At 39.6% G+C, this 24,234-nt stretch overlaps 1 protein-coding gene across 1 annotated transcript in view; it reads left to right on the top strand.

Moving 5' to 3' along the window:
• MRPS28 (mitochondrial ribosomal protein S28) overlaps positions 1–24,234 on the top strand; it is a 102,547-nt gene that overhangs the window by 11,056 nt on the left and 67,257 nt on the right. The window contains exon 2 of the mRNA XM_006057047.4: positions 5,537–5,718. Coding sequence (XP_006057109.3) covers positions 5,537–5,718 — 182 coding nt within the window. The remainder of the gene's footprint in view (positions 1–5,536; positions 5,719–24,234) is intronic.

Raw genomic sequence — 24,234 nt, forward strand, 5'->3', positions numbered from 1 at the left:
GGCCCCCTGGGAATTTCAACCAAGGCCCAGCATTTTTGTGAGATTCATTTCCCACCCTCTGGCATAGAGGTGTCTTACCATGTGTCGAGAGTAGTTGCAGTTTTCTGCTTCCAGGTCAAGTCAGCATGTGTAATGGAGTAGCATACTGTCCTGTGGAATGGAGTGGCCTTCAGAGTCTATGTAAACTAGACTGTGGCATAGAGCTAGAGAGTTAATGTGACCCGGAGGTATATCATCTTTACTAACAGGTCTAGAAAAAGAAAGCATTTGTTAGATAATTATTGCATGCCAGGTGCTGAGGGATATTTTAATTTACTCCAGCCATGAAATCACATCTGGAACAACAGCTGCAATTGGAGTTACCCCTTGATTAAGTTTATGACAATAAATTGTCCTTCTGGAAGACCTGTTTTCTTCAGGGCCTCATAGGCAAGTTGAATGCGAATGTGGTAGGAGTCACCACCCTGCATCTTCCAGGTCCTTGACAGAGGTGCTGACTGCTGCAGTGCCCTAGGAGGGTGGTATTTTGCCTTTGACTTACTCCTTTGGTAGGTAGCGGAAGTTCTCACTTGGCCATTCCTACTCTAATAGCCTTCACTCCACAGACCAAGGAACCGGTGTGGAGATGCTGCCAGTGGCTGACTATACATGTTCCAGTTGTACATTCTAGGGAGAATAACCATAGAGCAGATTCATGAGGTAGATCTGAGCTAAATCTCCATTTATCATGCAATCTCCATAAGCCCTTGTTCTGACTGGCACTGAATTTGTTCTGGAAGAGTTAGTGTCAGTTCAGATTATCTCTGAAAAGTCTGCTAATTTCTCCTCCCTCAGTTCTGGTAAATAGCCACAGACCCCTTTGGGAAAGCTGGAAGGAAGATTGGTGGTCCAGATTTCGGGTTTGGTAATAGCATCCTTCCGCAAGGGGACACGACCTCCTTTTCATTTGAAAAGCTTGATGTCTGGGAATTGGTTCAAGGGAATTGGTTGAGGGGCCGTGAGTTTCATATGTGGTGATTCAAATCAGACTTTTGTTCTCTAGAATTAGAGTTTTCCCATCTATTTTATTTCTAAGGACACCATAACCAACCAGCCAGTACCAGAAAACTCTACAGGTTGTTAGGCTCTGCAGCATTATGATAACCATGCCCATCATGTTGTTGGCTAAGAAGTGCTGACCTGACTCCTGCCGCTAAAGGATCTCATTTTCCCATTGAGTTCAGGGAGCTCTTGTTGGCAGCGGTTCTCACTGTTAGTCCTGGCCTATGGAGAACAGCTACCACATGGCCCTCAGAAATGCTGGGACTCCCTTCTCAAAGGTGTTTCTCTTAGTCTTGGTAAAGTATGTATCTTATAGATCCTGCTGGGGCCATAATAAGAGGTGGTGAACAGATCATAAATAATAAATCCATCCTAACGTTATATTTTCTTCTAGCCTTTGAACACCTTTCTCAGTGGTATACTAAGGAAGTTCTGGTATTTCAACTTCATCTAGTATAGTCTGTCATTGGGTCCAGGTTTCATTCAGTCCACCAAGCAAGCTATTAAAAGCCTCTTCCAGCCACTTAGGCTAATATATTGTATCTGAATCTCTGCCTGTGCATGAGTGCTAAGTTGCTTCAGTTGTGTCTGACTCTTTGCAACCCTTTAAACTGTAGCCTGTCAGGTTCCTCTGTCCGTGGGGTTCTCTAGGCAAGAATACTGGAGTGGGTTGCCATGCCCTCCTCCAGGGGATCTTTCCAACCCAGGGATCAAACCTGGGTCTCCTGCATTGCAGGCAGATTCTTTTAACATCTGAGCCACCCAGGAAGCCCCAGTGATGACTGGGTCTATAATGAATTGATTAGCTTTTTTTTAAGCTACATTTTAGGGGGTGATGGTCCTACCAGAGGCATATTTTGAGAGCTTTACATGTGGCTATTTATTTATTTAATCCTCATAACAGCCCTGTGAAATAGGCATAATTATTAATCCCCTTTTATATGTGAGTAAACAGTAGCACAGAGAGTCTAAGTGCATTGCCCCAATCACAGAGCAGGTGAGTGGACCATCAGGACTTAAGCCACACAGTCCAACCTCAGAGCCTTGAGGAGCCTGTGCTCCTACTCCAGGCCTTACCACTGCTCATGCCTTGCCAGACAGCTGTCATTTTGATTCTTTTCTTTCCTGATGGACTGAGTTACCTGTTGCTGCATAATCAGCCCTCCAGACTTATTTCTCTAGAACATTTATTTATTTAATTATATGTTTTTTAGAGAAGAGAAAAAATGTATTTATTTTGCCAGGGCAATAAACACCTTATTTCTAGGTGTGGTGCACTTGGCCTTTCTGTCAAATGTTCTGTGCTAGACAGAAAATTGCCTTCCCTGACTATATTCTTTTAATTATTCCACTTGCTTTCAGCCTCGCTTCTCATTCCAGCTTTCTATAATTCCTGGCATGATGGAGTCCTGTGCCTTTATGGGATTCTTCAGAATAGATTGGCTTATTTTCATAGGTTCTTCCTTCTGTGTATTTTTAGCTGCAGTTTCCTTCACTCTCCTTCACTAGTTATCACCCTTCTGCATGCTTTTGGTCCACTAGAAGGTAATTTAAATTTCTTGCATACTTTTTGTCTCCATTCTGTTCTCTTTAATATTGGCAGTTTGTAATTTTTTTGTTCATTCTTTTACCATCATTGGGTTTCCCTAGGAGCTCAGCTGGTAAAGAATCTGCCTGCAATGCAGGAGACCCTGGTTCAATTCCGGGGTTGAGAAGATCCGCTAGAGAAGGGATAGGCTACCCACTCCATTATTCTTGGGCTTCCCTGAGGGCTCAGCAGGTGAAGAATGTGCCTGCAAAGCAGGAGACCTGGGTTTCATCCCTAGGTTGGGAAGATCCCCTGGAGAAGAGAACGGCTACCCAGTCCAGTATTCTGGCCTGGAGAAGCCTTGGGGTCGCAAAGAGTCAGACACAGCTGAGCAACTTTCACTTTCTTTCTTTACCATCACTGAATGGAATTTCAGAGGGAGGGAGAGAAAAATGTTAAGGTTCCTCTGTGCCATCTTGAACCACTACTCCATTAATTTTACTAAAAGAACTTTGTTATGAGCATAGCATTTATTGGTTAGGATTGAAGAAACTGAAGTTGTTGTAGTACAGTTAATAGAAGGAAGTAATTTTTAATTTACCTGTCAGAGAAGACACATGTAAAAATGTTTTTCTTGTTAACTAATATGAAGTAAGGTACATATACCATTTCATTATTTTTGTTACTGTTTGTGTTAAAAGAGGGAGCTGGGTAGGATTTGTCTTCCCCTTTCAACAGTTTATTACTTTCTAAAACCATTTTATATTGTAGAATATTTAAGAATTCCTACTCTTAAACTTGAGAGGTAGCCAACCTTTTCATTAACAAGTGAGAAGACAGATCCAGAGAGGTTAAGTGACAGTCAAGATGTTTAGCTATTTAGTGGCTGAGTTACTCATAGAACCCAATTTCCTGAATATTTATTATTCTGCTGTACTGTTTGCTTCCTTTTAAGTTTTTTAGTCATGTTGCTACTTTCCATCTTTTGAAACAACTTGTATTTAAAATCACTTTTCAGCCTGTCACGTGGTAGTGAGTAGCAGATACGGTATTCATGTGTGAAAGGAGGTGCCTGCACTCACTGCTATCTCCTGCTTCCTCTGATTCCAAGCTGTATATTAAATATTTTCATATGCATGATAATTTTATACATACTAATTTATGCATATTCTTTATAGGCTTCCCAGGTGGCTCAGTGGTAAAGAATCCCCCTGCCATTGCAAGAGACACAGGAGATGAGTGTTCGATCCTTAGGTCGAGAAGATCCCCTAGAGAAGAAAATGGCAACTCACTGCAGTAGTCTTGCCTGGAAAATTCCATGAATAGAGGAGCCTGGTGGGCTACAGTCTTTTGGGTCACAAAGAACTGGGCGTGGCTAAATGACCACTCATCAATGCACATATGTTTTATATATTAAAAAAATTTAAGTAATACCTCCACCCCCAAAAAATAGATGAAGAAAAAGAAAGAAGTGGGTTGCCATTTCCTTTTCCAGGGGATCTTCCCTACCCAGGGATTGAACCTGTGTCTCCTGCAGTGGCAGGCGAATTCTCTACTAATGAGCCCCAGGAAAGCCCAAAGATGAGTGCTGCTGCCAAGTTGCTTCAGTTGTGTCTGACTCTGTATGACCCCATAGATGGCAGCCCACCAGGCTCCTCCGTCCATGGGATTTTCCAGGCAAGAGTACTGGAGTGGGTTGCCATTGCCTTCTCCACCAAAGATAAGTAGAAGGCACACAAATATGTACTCATGGATTTCTGAAAAAGCATGTGTTTGGAAAAAAATTTTCGTAAGTTAAAAAAAAAAAGAAATAATCGCCCTGTATTATATATGCAACCCTACTTCAAATAAATTCAGTATGTAAAACAACTTCTAGAAATGAGTAACACAAAACAGTTAAAGCTGTCTTTCCTTTAAAATTTTATTTTAGGAAAAGAAAATTACAGCATTAAAATATAACGTTAAAATTAAAGTCAGGTCATTTAAAAATATTATGTAACAAGAATGCTAATTCAGACTACTAATTATATGACCCATAATAATTTTTATCTTAATGTTTATTTAAATTTGTATTAAAACTATAGTCACTTTCATTAACCTGTATTCAAAGGCATTTTTTTTTTTTTTGCAGATAGTCATATAGGAATGAGGACTTCCCTGCTGGCTCAGACAGTAAAGAACACCTGCAATGAGGGAGACCTGGGTTCGATCCCTGGGTTGGGAAGATCGCCTGGCGGAGAGCATGGCAACCCACTCCAGTATTCTTGCCTGGAGAATTCCATGGACAGAGGAGTCTGGAGGGCTACAGTCCGTGGGATCACAAAGAGTTAGACACGACTGAGTGACTAAGCACAGCATATAGGAATGAAGCCAGTTACCTTCTTGGATACCCTTCGTGCATACTCACCTCCTCACCCCAGGCCTGAGGCTTTGTCTAAGGACAGTTCTTACCTGCTCACCTTCCAGATTGCACCCGGGGTCACCACATCTCCACCCAAGCACAGATGCCTGCTTTTCTCTGGCTCTTCAAGGAGGAAAAGAATGAGGAGGAAGCTGAAGAGTGTACCTGACTTTTTAAAGCAAGATTTTATTTCAGTGTTTTTATTATTGCTGCAAAACAAATATACAGCAAATTGACTTTTAAAAACTTCCCCTGTAAGCTATTACTCTGTATGTATGTGTGTTAGTTGCTCAATCGTGTCTGAATCTTTGTGACCGCTCCAGGCTCCTCTGTCCATGAGATTTCCCAGAATACTGGAGTGGGTTGGCATTCCCTTCTCCAGGGGATCTTCCCAACCCAGTGATTGAACCCTGGTCTCCTGCGATGTAGGCAGATTCTTTACCGTCCGAGTCACCAGAGAAGCCAAGAGGTGGTGGCTGCGTGGGCACGGAAGCTGTCACTGTGCTTACCATATTATACCTTTGCATTGAATTACATACGTATCGATGTCTCTTTTCATATTTTAGGGCTCTCCGAAAAATGTGGAATCCTTCGCATCTATGCTGAGACATTCTCCTCTTACACAGATGGGACCTGCAAAGGATAAAATAGTCATTGGGCGAATCTTTCATATTGTGGAGAACAATCTTTATATAGATTTTGGCGGCAAGTTTCATTGTGTATGTACAAGACCGGAAGTGGATGGAGAGTAAGTAGAATCCTTTCCAGATGCTTTAAAAGTGTGCATAAAAGTTGAGATATCTCAAAAGTATTGTTGGACTTTAAGTGGTGATTTTTTGAAAAGATAAAAAATAGGATTATTTCTCTTCATCATGCCAGTTAGTCCACGTAGGCCAAGTTCACATCATGTTATATTAGTCAAGTTAGGCTAGATTCATGTCTTCTCAAAGCAGTGAGATCAGTTTTGGAGAAGACTTGAATGTCCATCCTGATAATAAACCGTTCCACATCATACAATTAAAACCATCTTTGGAGTAAATAATACATGCTGTTCAACCCATTGTGTGTGTAACTTTTGTGCCTCTTCTTTTTCACAGTCTCCATCTGCCTTTCAAGAGAAACCTCTGATTTTTCTTTCTTTATGTTCTTTTCTCTTATTGTACCAAATTCTGATTCTTTATCATATTTTTTTCTTCCTGTTTTGCATCTGCTCTCTGGATTACCATTTTTCCTATTATTTGAACAGAATTCATTCTGTTTATAGTCTTTGTAGATAAAGATAATTGTGAATATAAATATGCCTTATGAAAACCACTAAGGTGGGAGACCTGGGAGTAGAATATAAAGAGGGAACAGAGATGCAGAACTAAAACTCTGAGATTGGAAAACAGTAGTCAGCAAGATGGAAATGAATTTTTTCTATAAATTTTTAATATATACAAACATAAACATGTATATCACTGGCATTTGCCAGTTTATAATAAATTTGGCTGAGCAGGTAAAATATTCATAATTCAGCAGACTTATATATAAAATGCATCTTTTTATAAAGCTAATACCTGCTGGTCTGGCTTCACATTAGGTCAACTAGTAAGAATAAGTATGGCCAGTTCAACTGGGTGGCATCCATGGTGGCATGATCTAAAGCTTATCAGTTGTAGGGAGGAGAAGAAAGAATTTCTTTACATGAAATAAAGAGGTACTTCATTTGCAAATTACTGATATATTTTCTATTAATGAAAAATGATCAGCTCTTGCTCTTGCTAACAGTACCCAAGAGTTTAGGATCTCTTCAGTTTGGCAGACACTGTTTATAAGGGCTCATAAACAAGACAGATTAGCTCTGCTTCCATGAAGTTGGGGGAACTTACTCTCTTGGGAGAATGGAGAATAGATAATAAACTAGTGCACAAATCAGTTTTAAAAATTGGTAATTAAATGAGTAAGAAGAGGTAATATGATGACAAGATGGTCAGTGAGTAGAAGATAACAGTAATCAGAGAAGACCTTTGACCCTTACTTCTATTGCTAAATGTTTAAAATGCCACCAGAATGCTTCTTTTTAAAAAAAGTGATAAACAACTGATAAGGATCCCAAATTGTTTTGGTTAACTGAATATTCTAATTAGCTAAATTACAGCCTTTTAATAAGTTCTGTAGCTTTTTTTGTTTTAATATTGATGTCTGATTGTTGTTTAAAGGAACAAATTTTCAGTTTTTGTCCCAAGAAGCATGTTGTTATTCAGTTGCCAAGTCATGTCCGACTCTTGGCAACCCTATAGACTGCAGCATGCCAGGCTTCCCTGACCCTCACCATCTCCCAGAGTTTGCCCAGGTTCATATCCATTGAATCAGATAAAGTTATGCAAAAAGGCTTCAGAGAGTGCTCTGGGAGAAAAGGGGGCAGTTAGGTCCTATTTCAGAGCAGCTCTGCTTTCACTGTTTTTATATATTACAGTTCTGGTAACGTCTTGTTTAAGGTGTTGAAGGGAGTGGTGGTGAGTATTTCTATCATACAAAAAAAGTTCGAAAAACACTTTAAAAGAAAAATTAAGTCTGGAAAGGCATTGCATTAATAGTAATATTTAGAATATTAAGTATAGTATTTAGGCATGAATAATAGTGGTGTGATCTACTTTGAGTGAGTTGCAAAGTAGGCATATTATTCAGAAATTTTGGCAGTGTGGTTGGGGCCTAACTCTTACAGTACCAGCCTCAAAAGTTTTAATCATTTTGTTTTATATTTTTATATTTTTTTAATATAAATTTATTTATTTTAATTGGAGGCTAATTACTTTACAATATTGTATTGGTTTTGCCATACATCAGCATGAATCCACCATGGGTGTACACGTGTTCCCCATCCTGAACCCCCCTCCCACCTCCCTCCCTGTACCATCCCTCTGGGTCATCCCAGTGCACCAGCCCCACACATCCTGTATCCTGCATCGAACCTGGACTGGCAGTTCGTTTCTTATATGATATTATACATGTTTCAATGCCATTCTCCCAAATCATCCCCCCTCTCCCTCTCCCACAGAGTCCAAAAGACTGTTCTTATACATCTGTGTTTCTTTTGCTGTCTCATACATCTGATACACATCTTATACATCTGTGTCTCTTTTGCTGTCTTGCATACAGGATTATTGTTACCATCTTTCTAAATTCCATATATGTGCGTTAGTATACTGTATTGGTGTTTTTCTTTCTGGCTTACTTCACTCTGTATAATAGGCTCCAGTTTCATCCACCTCATTAGAACTGATTCAAATGTATTCTTTTTAATGGCCGAGTAATACTCCATTGTGTATATGTACCACAGCTTTCTTATCCATTCATCTGCTGATGGACATCTAGGTTGCTTCCATGTCCTGGCTATTATAAACAGTGCTGTGATGAACATTCGGGTACACGTGTCTCCATTTTGTTTTTTAAACATCAGTTTATGACTTGGAATCAGAAGTCAGATTATAGCAAATCAAGATGACCCTGGCATTAACTTTTTTGGCAGTTATCATTGAATTAACTGACTTCTTAAATTTAATCAAGATTTTCTTCTATAAAACCCATTAACCCATACCAGCACTTCAGTTCAATTCAGTTCAGTCGCTCAGTTGTGTCCAACTCTTTGCGACCCCATGAACCGCAGCACGCCAGGCCTCCCTGTCTATCACCAACTCCCAGAGTTCACCCAAACTCATGTCCATTGAGTCGGTGATGCCATCCAACCATCTCATCTTCTGTCGTCCCCTTCTCCTCCTGCCCTCAATCTTTCCCAGCATCAGGGTCTTTTCAAATGAGTCAGCTCTCTGCATCAGGTGGCCAAAGTATATTGGAGTTTCAGCTTCAACATCAGTCCTTCCAATGAACACCCAGGACTGATCTGCTTTAGGATGATATCAGCACTTAGACAATTAGAAACTAATAGTTCTGTACCATAGCTGGGCATTTTTGCTTCATTCAGTTGAAGTATATATTTAGCAAAAGCTAGTTGTGTTTATTCCCAAACCCATTTATATTATTGCTAAATAATTTATTTGATTATTACATAAATTAATAAAATAGTTTCGAAAGGGTCTTTGTTCTTATGAAAGCTAATTTTAATGTTTTAGAAAGGCACCATAAGGGAATCTTTTTAAACTAAAATTGCTATTGAATTAGTTTAAGTAAACTATAAAGATTGAAATGGGGGCGGCAGTTCTTTCTGTCCCTGGGTTAGTTTAAATTGACTGACTCTGGCAATCCCAGACTTTGCAGTATAGATATTATTTGTTTGAGGAGATCAGTGCAGAGCTCCAGTGAGTGGACCTCTTCTCAGTAAGAAGGCCTGGCCCCCTCTCAGAATATTTGCATTAATTGCTAAGTTAATATCTCTACAGTTTATGTGTATACTTGTTTTATGGAGTCCTCACTTTGACCTGCTTTTCCATAAACCAATCTATGAGTCAGGGGACTTCTACTCTGACTTAAAAATATAAAGCACTTTTCCCTTTAAACATTTGTGTGTTATTAATACAGCACACAATCTCACAAAATTTGTCCTAGTGTGGATTAAGATCATTTCATTTCTATATCTGATAATCCTGATGGCCAGGCTTTTTAAAACGTATGTTCGCACCTTATGTACATTATCTGATTTGTTCTGCACAAGAAGCATAGACAGTAGAAGATATTATCCCCATTTCCAAAACGAAAGTAAGTCTCTGAGCATAAACAAGGCGCTGCAGTCACACAGGTGTAATTAACAAGGCAGGGATTAAAGCCTAGGGCTGTGTGTATCCATCACTCAGGAATGTTCTTTCACTTTGCTGTGCTGCTTTCTAAATCCTACAGCATGTAGCTATTAGTACTAAAGTGTTATAGAAACTTCCTTATAATAGTCTGACATACGAACCAGCTTAATACCAGGGACCTTGAAAGCAGTATGGTAGTGAATCTCTTTAGAGGTCTGTTAAAGACTGGTAGGTAGTCAGTTCTAATATCCTGGGTTATGGTGTCCATGGTACAGTGTGTTTGGGTAGTATTACCACCAATAATCTAATGGCCAGCAGGTCCAGGCTTTGTTTTGGAACGGCTGTGAATCATGATTGTGGTGACTCCTGTAGTCACAGGAACTAGTTAATGTCTGACAATGATAAGTAGCTTAGAGTCAGCATGCCTCTTGTTATTTGGGAAAGACATATTTCAAAAAAGTTTATTTTGCAAAGGGTAGAAAGTTGACTCTCTATGTATAACGCAATTTTTAATTGATTCATTTTATAAAATGTATCATTTGTTTTCTTGAACCTTATTAGACCTAAAATTGTTTAACTTGTTTGTCTTTGTTTTGATGACCTAAGGTCATAATTATGAACATTAATTTCTGTATTGTATCACAACTTAAATATATAGAATTATTGTTCCTCAGCCATGTAACCCTCCAGTTTTGTAGTTTTTGTGTTTCACCTTTGGGTGTCATGTTTCTTTTTCTATTTGTATTTGTGTCTGCATTTTTAGCTTTCTTACACTTTCTAATTTTCTTCTAATATTCTGATGCCTGGGAAATCAGTCATCAAAATTGTGCTTAAAATAAGACAACTAGAGTTTGAATAAGGACCTAGCAGCCTCTTAAGTAAGTAAAGTGTATGTGCTTTAGTATGCGAGTGTCGATGTGTATCTTGACCACTTCTAAGCTCCCCTGCTTAATTCTCACCGAGTTCTGTGGAGACTTGATGTCACCAGATAACTAACTTCCTGATCAGTGACATGTAACCAGGTCGGGGTCTGGCCCCTATGTTGACTAACCTGTTCACTGAAGCCCTTGATAGGGATGGTCACATATCAGAAAAGTGTTTGTTGAATCAATCAAGGTACTGAGTGTCTTGGACAGGAGCAGTTGTCGTGGTTGAGACTTTAACACCTCTAGTAGGAACAGTAGTGAAAATAGGATGGGATTATTGGATCTCAAATATCACTTGAGATGGTGCCAGTTCTTACAGTGAGTGAAGTGAAAGTCACTCAGTCGGGTCCGACTCTGTGATCCCATGGGCTGTAGAGTCCATGGAATTCTCCAGCCCAGAATACTGGAGTGGGTAGCCTTTCCCTTCTCCAGGGGATCTTCCCAACCCAAGGATCGAACCCAGGTCTCCCGCATTGCAGGCGGATTCTTTACCAGCTGAGCCACAAGGGAAGCCCTTGTGCAAAGTATTGCTTTATGGCATTGATTAGTTTGGTTGGCTTGGAATGTACCCATAATACATTTTATTAATCTTAAGAACTAAGTTGCTGATTTTATTAACCTTGCTGCTGCTGCTAAGTTGCTTCAGTCGTGTCCGACTCTGTGTGACCCCATAGACGGCAGCCCACTAGGCTCCCCCGTCCCTGGGATTCTCCAGGCAAGAACACTGGAGTGGGTTGTCATTTCCTTTTCCAATGCATGAGAGTGAAAAGTGAAAGTGAAGTCGCTCAGTCATGTCCGACTCTTAGCGACCTCATGGACTGCAGCCTACCAGGCTCCTCCGTCCATGGGATTCTCCAGGCAAGAGTACTGGAGTGGGGTGCCATTGCCTTCTCTGTTTATTAACCTTATTTTTAAACAAATAGGCCATAGTATAATTTTTCACTGAGTCAGCAAACATTTAATGAGCAGCTATTGTGCACCACTTCTTGTTTTATGTTAGTGATGTACAGATGAAAGACATTCCCAGTGTTCAGGGAGTTTGTGATTCTGCTCGGGGATAGAGATGTAAACCAATACACATAGTATCGTGTCAAGTTTTATTTACTGTACCCTAATGGCATGGAAAAGAGGGGATCAATGATGGAGTCAGCTTGTGTCAGAGACAGTTTCCCAGAGGAACTAGCAGTTGAACTGAGTTGTAGAGGGGGGATAGGAGATACAAAGTGCAGAAAATGAGAGGGAGCTGTACTTGCCAAAGTTTTCAGTGAGAGAGAACTCAAGTGGCTTAGTTGGCTTAAGTTTAGGAGAAGTGAATTGGGAGATCAGGGACATGGGCAGGAGCCAGATCCTTAAGGAGTTTATGTATCATTTTCAAACATTGAGGCTTTACTCTGAAAGTGGTAAAGATATGAAAATATCCTGATAGGTAATAGGGACCACACTGTGTTTCAGTGAGATCATTCTGGCTGTGATGTGGAGTATGTATTAGAAGAATGAAACCAGAGTTAGAGAGGCCAGTAAGGAAGCTTCTGGAAAGAAATAACAAGAATGTGAATTAAGTCTGCTGCTACTGCTGCTGCTGCTGAGTCACTTCAGTCGTGTCCGACTCTGTGCAACCCCATAGATGGCAGCCCACCAGGCTCCCCCATCCCTGGGATTCTCCAGGCAAGAACACTGGAGTGGGTTGCCATTTCCTTCTCCAATGCATGAAAGTGAAAACTGAAAGTGAAGTCACTCAGTCGTGTCCGACTCATAGCGACTGCAGCCCACCAGGCTCCTCCATCCATGGATTTTCCAGGCAAGAGTACTGGAGTGGGGTGCCATTGCCTTCTCTGTGAATTAAGTCTAGGGGTCAAGAAAGGAGATTTTTAGTAGTAATTTAGGAGATAGAAGAAACAGGTGTTGGTGACTAATTGTGGCTTGCAAGTCAGAGGGCAAAGCTTCTGATGGTGTTTGATTTTAGACACGAATGAATAGGTAAATAGAAAATTGAGTTGTATTGGGGAAGTGGAGAATTTATATTGATACTTTCGCCTGCTTCAAAAAAATTTTTTTTAATGTCCAGATTTAGATTAGTTTGATTCTCCCTTTCCCACTCGATGGTTATAATACTTCTGATTAGTATCAGTTAAAGAACATTCCTCTTTTTTACTGAAATATCAAATCCTTATGGCTGAACCATGCTTACCTTTTTGGTTAAAGAGCCTTATTCTCTTTTTTATTTCATTAATTTATATTTTTAAAATTAAATTAATTAATTTTAAATAAATTAATTTCATTAATTTATATTTTTATTTTTTTGTGAGAATTGTATACCTTTCTGTCAAATCCTAAGATTTAATTTTATGAGTAAAGTCCATTGATTTATTCATGCTTCATGAAGATTGCATCTCTTAAAGCATTATTTCTACACACTTCTCTCTTACAACACACAAGATTGACAGCTCTGAAAATCAAAAGGTTTCAAAACAAGCATGATTGGCAGTTCTAAGGTAACTAGCACATGCACTGAATATTATTTGTACTTTTGTTTGACACTGAGGTGTAATAAACAAGCTAATTTTGCAGTCTTTGTTTCTATTTCAGGTTGTGTGATGTATAGGGTCACATAAAGAGTGGAATGGATACTGAATGTTTCAAAAACTAAAGTTTTCAAGGTATATTGGTAGGGGGAAAGAGAAAATAACAATTTAAATTAAGTAGCTCTTTTTATTCCAGAGGACTTGGTTCACAGTTAAAAAGTAAGCTTGTTTTTAAATAGAATGGTTATTGAAAATCATTCTATTAGGTTTTCTCAACACAGCTTCGATTATTTTTTAGGAAATGGTTAAGAATATATGTAAATTATAAAATAGCTTAGGAATGATCTGAGTTCATGAAACATATGTAATTCCAACTCTGAATAACATTAGTCACACACAAAAAAAGACAGGGGACAGGCCTCATAGATACAGGGAATGGATTGGTGGTTGTCAGAGGTTGCAGGGTGGGTGAAATGGAGAAGGTGGTCAAAAGCTACAAATTTCCAGTTATAAAATAAATAAGTCATGGAGATAAAATGTACCACATGGTTACTACAGTTAATAATACTGTGTTGCATATTTGAAAGTTGTTTAGAGAGTAATCTTAAAAGTTCTCATCACAAAAAGTTGCATTTGTTACTGTTTATGGTGATGGATGTTAACTGGACTTGTGGAGACCTTTTCACAATATACAGAAATAGTGAATCATTATGTTGTACCCCTGAAACTAATATAATAGCAAATGTCAATTATACCACAATAAAAATTTTTTTTAATGAATAACATTATAGTTTCCCACCCACGTCCCCTCAGGTATATGGTATAGCAGTGTTCTTTTATTTTGATTTTTTTTTTTCTATTGGATTCTATTTTGATTGATGTACAAAATTCATTTACTTTTTGTGGCTTATTCACATACATGCAGCTGTATCAACCCAGAGACTGTGTAAATTTAAATGTCTCGTAAGTTTGCCTTATATTCTTTCTCAGGACTGTAAAGGTTAAAAGTGAATCTGGAAACTCCTTAGGTGGCTACTTGTTAAGGAATGCAAGCAATTAAGTGTTCCCACAAAAGCTTTGAAGTTAATATCCTATTAGGACAACAAGGATAAAAAGTCTAGGCTGCACTTGTACAATTGGTTCAGGCTGTAGTTCTATTGACTTAAAAGTAGATTTTAGAAAAATTAAGTTATCTTAATAGAAATTGTGAATCCTGTTTTAGTTTGTAGAATTTCATATTAATTTAAATTGCCACTTGATAACATCTAGAGACTTTCAGGAACCCAGAATTTCAACATGTCCTTTGTCATTTGTGGTTAATAATACAAGCAATAATAACTAACATTTGTTGAACACTCTGTGCCAGGCACTTTGCTCAGAGATTTGCATGTGTTTTTTTAAACATCTTTTGATTAAGTAGATACTAAAATAGATACTGTTAGAATCCTTATTAAAAAGCACTGAAGAAATAAAGGCTTACAGAGATTTTAAGTAACTTACCCAAGGACAGCAGCTAGTAAATAAGCAGAGAGGAGAGACTGTTAGCTCTAAGTCCATATTGTTTACCTCTACTTTATACGTACTCATCAAATGCACTTCCAGGGTGCACGTGTATGTGTGACTTGCTAATTTTCTCAGCAGATGTTGAGTATCTTAATTACAGTGTGCTGAATGCAGTTTAGAAGAACTGTATGATGTCTTTAAGAGGAAAGATGCATATAGCCCAGTAACACAGGAATATATGAGTGAATGCCTAAATGAATGATGTGATTAAGCATAGAAGTGTTCAAAGTAGAACTGGAGAAGGAAGAGTTGAAGTGGTTTTATGAAAAAAAAGAAGGGGGCTCCTCACGGAGATGAAACTTTGGCTTGAATCTGAAGGGTAGGGGAAGGGGCATTGGAAGATGGACAATGAGAGGACAGTGGTGGAGGAGATGGCATGAGCAATGGCACAGAATTGAGAATAAGCCTGTCTTCTCCATCTATGTAACATATTACTCAATAACTTAATGGATTAAGGCAATAAACATTTATTATCTCATGCAATTGCTGTGAGTCAGGAACTTATGAGTATCTTTGCTAGACCATCCTGGCTCAAGGTTATTATGAGCTTCATTTAAGATGAAGCTTAAGATGCAGCCAGGCTGCAGTCATCTGAAGGCTTAACTAGGGCTGGAGATTTTGCTTCCAAAGTGGCTGCCTCACATGCCTGGCAAGTTAGTGCTGGCTGTGGGCAGGAGGCCTTAGGCCTTACCACATGGACTTCTCCAGGGCTCCTTGAGTGTCCTCACTGCATAACAGTTAGCTCTCCCCTGAGTGATTAAGAGAGACCTTGGAAGTGGTTGTGATTTCCTTTATGACCTAGTCAGACATTGTCATTTCTGCCATATTCTCTTCATTAGAAGTAAGTCAGTAAGCCCAGCCCACACTCAGTGGCTGAGGAGTTAGTCCCCACTTTTAGAGGGAGGTATGAACATAGCATGTGTACATTTTTAAAATTATCATGGGTCAAGAGCCCATGGCTTGGATGAAATTTTAAGGAGTAATGAAATATTTGGGCTTACCAGATGGCGTAAGGAATAGGTAAGGAATCCACCTATTAAGCAGGAGACATGGGTTCAGTCCTTCCATCAGGAAGATCACCTAGAAAAGGAAATGGCAGCCCACTCCAGTATTCTTGCCTGGGAAATCTCATGGACAGAGGAGCCTGGTGGGCAACAGTCCATGGGGTCACAAATAGTTGGACATGACTTAATGACTAAAATACAACAATGAAATATTTGCTTTACTAGACAGTCAAGGTTCCTTACAGAAAACTGAATTTCAAGATGAAAATTTATGATGGTGGAGATACAAAGGAGCTGAGTTTGGGGACTGGTGTTTTTGGATAACACACTGGTAGTGATATGGGAGATAGATAGGCAAGGCCAGTTCTGAGACTATCATAGATATCCAGACGGGCTGACTGCTGGTTGGACTAGAGCAAGAAAAAATGGGAAAGGAAAGTTAGGAGAGACTGTTCGAAGAAGTTGACTGATAGGTTTTGCTGACTGGTACCAGCCCAGGTGACTAGAAAGATGGAGGTCACAGCAAAAGGAAAATTGGATAGAGTTGCTCTTCATAGGGCAGGGCATGGAGCTTGGTTTTAGATATGTGGTTATTCTGTAGATATTTGGCTATTTGCAGCTGTATTTATGAGAAATTAGGATATAGAAAAACAGTAGACCTGAAATTAGCAACTTCATCAATTCAGTCGGTCAGTCGTGTCTGACTCTTTGCGACCCCATAGACTGCAGCATGCCAGGCTTCCCTGTCCATCACCAACTCCCAGAACTTGCTCAGACTCAAGTCCATCAGGTTGGTGATACTATCTAACCATCTCATCCTCTGCCATCCACTTCTCCTTTTGCCTTCAATCTTTCCCAGCATCAGAGTCTTTTCCAATGAGTCAGTTCTTCACATCAGGCAGCTAAAGTATTAGAGCTTCAGCTTTAGCATCAGTCCTTCCAATGAATATTCAGGAGTGATTCCCTTTAGGATTGACTGGTTGGATCTCCTTGCAGTCCAAGGGACTCTCAGGAGTCTTCTCCAACACCACAGTTTGAAAGCATCATTTCTTTGGTGCTCAGCTTTGTTTATAATCCAACTCTCACCTCCATACATGACTACTGGAAATACCATAGCTTTGACTCTATGGACCTTTGTTGACAAAGTAATGTCTCTGCTTTTCATATTGGGCTCTAAGTTTCTATATCTTCTGTATCAGCAAAAAAACAAAAAACAAAGGCAACAGCATCAGTGCAGCTTTAAGTGCACATCAGTGCGCATCAGTGCACATTAAGCAAGAGTGATTTTTTTTCCCCCCCAAAAGAAATCTTGCAGTGTTCAGGTTCAGGCATCCTGTTAGAGTTCAGTAGCTTTGTTTCTAAAAGTGAAATAAATGCAAAGGTAGAACTAGCAGGTGGGATCCTTTTAGAGGATAACAACCTTGCCAGGTGTTTTCAGCATAGGATCATATTGTAGGACTTTAAGCAGAGTTCTGAAAATGCTTTCATTTATTTCTGGTAGAGTCCTTGTTACTTTACCTTTTTTACTCTTAGTCCTCTTGTTCCTCTCTTCTACCTCCTTAGCAGATTGCTTTAGCTCCTTCGTTATTGAAATTAAGTTCATACATTAGTTTAATCTATATGAAATTGCTACTTTTTAGAGTAAAAAAAAAATAGTTGAATATCTGAAATATCATATTAATTCAACTTAGTCCTCCCTGGCTTTCCTATTCTCTACTTTAAATTTTCTCTGATATTATCTTTTCTAGAAAATGTGATAAAATTTGAAACATTTTACCCTTCAAACTGTTCTCTTCCTCCCTGTCTCCCAGATTGCCCTTATTTTCTACATTTCATTTCTTCCTCAGCTCAGCCCACCTGACTCTGCCCTTGCCAAGTGCTAACTAAAAGCTCCCTCTTAAATGCATCAGTGGCCTTCTGGCTCTCGGCCCAGTTATCTTTGCTGAAGCTCTCCGTAGTGTTCAGTACTGTCTGTGGACCATTTTCATTTCTGAAATTGTCATATACCTCCTTATCTTGGTTCTCCTTCTTTCCTTGTTCTTTTTTTTTTTTTTCATTCCTCTAAAACTGCTTTCTAAAATTTTAGAGAATAAAAATGATAGGAAGGAGATACTCTGGTTTTTGGAATGTGTAGGGAAGTTGATAGCAAAGCAAGTGTCAGGAAGAACACGAGTGTGGAGGGCAAAAAGCCTTTGGCTCTAATCCTCTGACAATCAGTATGTACAGTAAAAGCACTTTTACTCCAGAGTTTTAAGCCAACTTTTTCATTCTCCTCTTTCACTTTTATCAAGAGGCTCTTTGGTTCTTCTTCACTCTCTGCCATAAGGGTGGAGTTGTGTCCTCTGCATATCTGAGGTTATTGATCTTTCTTCTGGCAATCTTGATTCCAGCTTGTGCTTCATCTAGTCTAGCATTTTGCATGATGTACTCTGCATAGTAGTTAAATAAGCAGGGTGACAATACTCGTTTCCCATTTGGAACCAGTCTGTTCTTCCATGTCCAGTTCTAACTGTTGCTTCTTGTCCTGCATACAGATTTCTCAGGAGGCAGGTGAGGTAGTCTGGTAATCCCGTCTCTTGAAGAATTTTCCATGGTTTGTTGTGATTCACACAGTCAAAGGCTTTGGCATAGTCAATAAAGCAGAAGTAGATGTTTTTCTGGAATGCTCTTGCTTTTTCAGTGATCCAACAGATGTTGGCAATTTGATCTCTGGTTTCTCTGTCTTTTCTAAATCCAGCTTGAACATCTGGAAGTTCACTGTTCACGTACTGTTGAAACTTGGCTTGGAGAATTTTGAGCATTATTTTGCTAGCTTGTGAGATGAGTGCAATTGTGCAGTAGTTTGAACATTTTTTGGCGTTGCCTTTCTTTGGGATTTGAATGAAAACTGACCTTTTCCAGTCCTGTGGCCACTGCTGAGTTTTTCAAATTTGCTGGCATATTGAGTGCAGCACTTTCACAGCATCATCTTTTAGGATTTGAAATAGCTCAACTGGAATTCCCCTCACCTCCACTAGCTTTGTTCGTAATGATGTTTCCTAAGGCCCACTTGACTTCGCATTCCAGGATGTCTGGCTCTAGGTGAGTGATCACACCATTGTGGTTATCTGAGTCATGAAGATCTTTTTTGTACAGTTCTTCTGTGTATTCTTGCCATCTCTTCTTAATATTTTCTGCTCCTGTTAGGTCCATAGCATTTCTGTCCTTTATTGTGCTCATCTTTGCATGAAATGTTCCCTTGGTATCTCTAATTTTCTTGAAGAGATCTCTAGTCTTTCCCATTCTGTTGTTTTCCTCTCTTTCTTTGCATTGATCGCTGAGGAAGGCTTTCTTATCTCTCCATGCTATTCTTTGGAACTCTGCATTCAAATGGGTATATCTTTCCTTTTCTCCTTTGCTTTTCGCTTTTCTTCTTTTCTCAGCTACTTGTAAGGGCTCCTCAGACAACCATTTTGCCTTTTTGTATTTCTTTTTCTTGGGGATGATCTTGATCCCTGCCTCCTGTACAATGTCACGAACCTCCATCCATAGTTCTTCAGGCACTGTGTCTATCAGATCTAATCCCTTTAATCTATTTCTCACTTCCACTGTATAATCATAAGGGATTTGATTTAGGTCATACCTGCATGGTCTAGTGGTTTTCCCTTCTTTCTTCAGTTTAAGTCTGTATTTTGCAATAAGGAGTTCATGATCTGAGCCACAGTCAGCTCCTGGTCTTGTTTTTGCTTATTGTATAGAGCTTCTCTATCTTTGGCTGCAAAGAATATAATCAATCTGATTTCAGTTGGTTATTGACCATCTGGTGATGTCTATGTGGCAGAAAGCAAAGAACAACTAAAGAGCCTCTTGATGAAAGTGAAAGAGGAGAGTTAAAAAGTTGGCTTAAACTCAGCATTCAGAAAACTAAGATCATGGCATCCAGTCCCATCGCTTCATGGCAAATAGATAGGGAAACAATGGAAACAGTGAGAGACTTTATTTTTTGGGGTTCCAAAATCACTGCTGATGGTGACTGCAGCCTTGAAATTAAAAGATGCTTGCTCCTTGGAAGGAAAGCTATGACCCACCTAGACAGCATATTAAACAGCAGAGACGTTACTTTGCCAACAAAGGTCCATCTAGTCAAAGCTCTGGTTTTTCCAGTAGTCATGTATGGATGTGAGAGTTAGACCATAAAGAAAGCTGAACGCCGAAGAATTGATGCTGTCGAACTGTTGGTAAGGCTCTTGTGTGTCCCTTGGACTGCAAGGAGATCCATCCAGTCCATCCTAAAGGAAATCAGTCCTGAATATTCAGGACTGATTGGAAGGACTGATGCTAAAGCTGAAACTCCAATACTTTGGCCACCTCAGGCGAAGAACTGATTTACTAGAAAAGACCCTGATGCTGAGAAAGATTAAGGGCAGGAGGAGAAGGGGACGACAGAGGATGAGATGGTTGGATCGCATCACCCACTCAACGGACATGGGTTTGAGCAAGCTCTTGGAGTTGGTGATGGACAGGGAAGCCTGGCATGCTGAAGTCCATGGGATCGAGAGGAGTCTGACATGACTGAGTCACTGAACTGAACTGAACCCCAGAATTTAAGCCTAGGTTAATTTAGCCAGGCATGCTCACTCTCTCAGTCATGTCTGACTTTTATCACCCCGTGGACTGTAGCCCACCAGGTTCCTCTGTCCATGGGGTTTTCCAGGAAAGAACACTGGAGGGGTTGCCAATTCCTCCTCCAGAGGTTCTTCCCAACCCAGGGATGGAACCTGTGGCTCCTGAATTGGCAGATAGATTCTTTCCCACTCCGACACCTGGGAAGCTCAACTTTAACCAAGAGAATTGTTCAAAAAGCAGTGGATTGGAGCTCTCCTATTTTAAAAAATCCCAGCATTATAATAATTGAAAAATACTTTAAAAGACTATAGTGCTCACTTGTGTTCGACTCTTTGCAATTGCAAGTAATGTAGCCCCTCAAGCTCTTCTGTCCATGGGATTTTTCAGGCAAGAATACCAGAGTGGGTTGTCATTTCCTTCTCCAGGAAATCTTCCTGGAGATTTCCCCTGGAGATTCAACCCTCAGGGGTTGAAATCATGTCTTCCGCATCTCTTGCATGGGCAGGTGGATTCTTTACCACTGAGCTCCTGGGAAGCCCTCTTAAAAGCCTATAAATGACACTATAAATGTATCAGTTTATATGTATTACTTCTTTCATTTGGTAAATTCAGGTTCAACATAGTCCTGTACTTGAAAGTATGATGCTTTGCTTTTCACTTGTTTTAATTTTTAAGAACAGATTTTTTTCCATAAGTATACTACAGTTAGATTTCCTCTAAAATTTTATTTCAGAACCTTAATTTTGGACCTAAAATAGAATACTTTGTGTTCCTTTTAAAAATGCAAATTAGCTATGAATAGGTATAATTAGACCCTTAATTAGTACTGACTGAACATATTATAATTTTCATGTGGATTTTATGCTGTTGCCTGTGTCATTTTTTAATTTATTAAGCAAATGATTCTTTCCTTGATGTATTTTCCTTGAAGGCATTTAAAATATACAGTCCTTCTTTGAAAATGTGGTTATCGAGTATTTGTTATGATATGTAGTGGAGAGAGCTATCCGTCTTCCAAAGTGGAATATATGATTGAAATTTATCTGGCTTCCAAAATATGTTGCTGTGAAGGTATGTATTTTGAGACTTAACATTTTTACTTGAATTAACATCACCTCAAAACTTCTATTTTACTCACCATCATTTAGTTTTAGCCTTCACCTTTATTTTTTATTTACTGGAAAGGCATATGCCAAACTATTTTTGAATGTTAACAGCTAAACATAAACTCTTAAAGTCTCAATCTGTTCCAGAAACTAAATATCTTTTCCTAATTGCAACTGGAAATATTTTAGCCTGCCTATTTCTTGAATGTAATTTATTTAGAAACTTTATTTTATTTATTTATTTTTTTTAGAAACTTTAATTTTGAATTTTGCTTGTTTTCCAAATACTATACCTTCAGCATGAATTTTTTAAAAGTTGGTTTCATTTATTTCACCAAAGAAAACTTTCTGGAGTTTGAAGGAAAAGGTTCCCAAAGTGGTACCTAAAGCTGAGTATGTGCTAGTTTGATATAAGTTCTAGGTATGTAACTGATGGTGGTGATGACATTGATGATCGCTAACAGCAGCAGCCACTTCCTAACTTTAGCACTGGCTTATGAAATCTCCCTTTTGGCAAAAATAATTTAAGAATATCTGATATAGTGCCTTGTAGATGTTCACTATAAACAGTCATTGCTTACCTTTTTGTTAGACAAGAGTCACAAAAGCATTTAGCTCACATTAGGTATTGCAAGTTTGGGTTGGCATATACTGTTATTGGGCTTCCTAAGTGGCACAGTGGCAAAGAATATGCCTACCAATGCTGGAGCCGCAGGAGATGCAGGTTCGATTGTTTCCTGGGTTGGGAAGATCTCCTGGAGGAGGAAATGGCAACCCACTCCAGTATTCTTGCCTTGAAAATCACATGGACAGAGGAACCTGATGGGCTACAGTCCATGGGGTTGCAAAGAGTCAGACATGACTTACCACACATGTACACACGATTCACTATTATTAGTTCCCTTTTTGTATTATAAAGGAACAAAATTGCCTTCAGTGATGAGTGCTATGTATTCCTGTTTCAATAAAGAAGTGAGTCATCTTAATTTTAAGCAGAAAAATGAAATTAATGTTGAATTAATGAGAATTTATTATTTTCCAGAATGAAAATTAGGATGTATCTGTTCTTGTCTTCATAGTTGTCTAACATTATCATAATCATTATAGCCAGCAGTTACTAGCTTTAGCTCTTACTATGTTGAGTCACTTTACTTAGCATCATAGTGGTTTAGGTCCAGTGGCCCTGAAATAAGAATTCCTGAACTTGAATCCTGGCTCTTCAACTTACTAATTGTGTAATCTTGGTCAAGGTGATTAACTTCATGGACCCTCAATTTTGTTGCCTTTAAAATGGATGAATGAGATGATTAGTCCAATTGGTTTGGGTGAGAATTAAATAAGGTTGTCATCATCCTCATGAACAGCTGACGTTACCAAACAGATAACAATACTTTACATACATATCTTAACTCTCATATTTACAGAGGAAGAAAGTGAGCCTCACAGAATTAAGTGACTTTCCAAATCATTTAGGTTTATCAGTTATACTTAGCAGAAACCTTACAAACTTGTGGATTAAACAAATAAGAGACTTACTTTTCTTGCATAAGAATCCTGGATGCTGGTGGTTTCTGGGGTGGCTTCAGCTGTTTGACATTAGCGTCGCCTTCTTCTCGCATCACAGGTACAGAAAGGCTGCTGATTCCCCTGGGCTACATGTCTTGTGTTCAAGAGAGGAAGAGAGTCGGGGAGGGTAGAGTCAGTTTCTCTGCCTCTTTTATCAGGAAAACAAAACCTTTCTTAGCAATCTCTTCCAGATTTCAGCCTGCCTTTCCCTGGTGGCTCAGACGCTAAAGCGTCTGCCTGTAATGTGGGAGACCCAGGTTCGATCCCTGGGTCAGGAAGATCCCCTGGAGAAGGAAATGGCAACCCACTCCAGTATTCTTGCCTGGAAAATTCTGTGGGTTGAGGAGCCTGGTAGGTTACAGTCCACGGGGTCGCAAAGAGTCGGACACGACTGAGCGACTTCACTTTTCCTTGATCAGACCTCATGGCTCCTCCCTAACTGCAGAGAAAACTCTGAAAACCAGCGTTTAATCTTTTCACAGTGATGTGCTGCAAGGGAATAGGGGAGGGGAATTACTCTTCTCTTATCTAGCCAGAGGGCCAGGCAGCTTTGCCTGTGTATGCTAAGTCACTTCAGTTGTGTCCAACTCTTTGCGACCCCATGGACTGCGGCCCACCAGGCTTCTCTGTGCGTGGGGTTTCCCAGGGAAGAATACTAGAGTGGGTTGCCGTGCCCTCCTGCAGAGGATCTTCCTGAAGCTCCAACAGCTGTTCAGTGGCAGAGCTGGTATTCTAAACCAGGTGTATGTGTGTATGTGCTCAGTCGCATCTGACTCTCTGCCAGCTCATTGACTGTAGACCACCAGGCTCCTCTGTTCATGGGATTCTCCAGTCAAGAATACTGGAATGGACTGCCATGCCCTCCTCCAGGGGATCTTCCCAACCCAGGAAAAAAACCTGCAGCTCCTACAGCTCCTGCAGGGGGATTCTTTACCACTGAGCCACCAGGGAAGCACCTAATCCAGCTGTGTCTTGCTCCAAAGCTTATTTCTCCAGTTCTGCCTCTAAGAATTAAGACATCCTCACAAACAATTTGAAGAACCATTTTCCAACATCTGTATACAGGCACAGTTTTTCTTCTCAAAATTTTGTGTTTTTCAGAATAAAAATTACTTACCTTTTTAGGCTGGCTGAATTTTGAAGGTATGAATTATTTGTCCCTCCCTATTTTCAAATAAAACATAAACCAAAAATTAACGATTGAGTGCTTTTCTATTAGATATGATTATCAAGTTATGT

The sequence above is a fragment of the Bubalus bubalis genome, chromosome 15 (assembly GCF_019923935.1).
Source record: "Bubalus bubalis isolate 160015118507 breed Murrah chromosome 15, NDDB_SH_1, whole genome shotgun sequence".
NCBI classification, from domain to species: domain Eukaryota; kingdom Metazoa; phylum Chordata; class Mammalia; order Artiodactyla; family Bovidae; genus Bubalus; species Bubalus bubalis.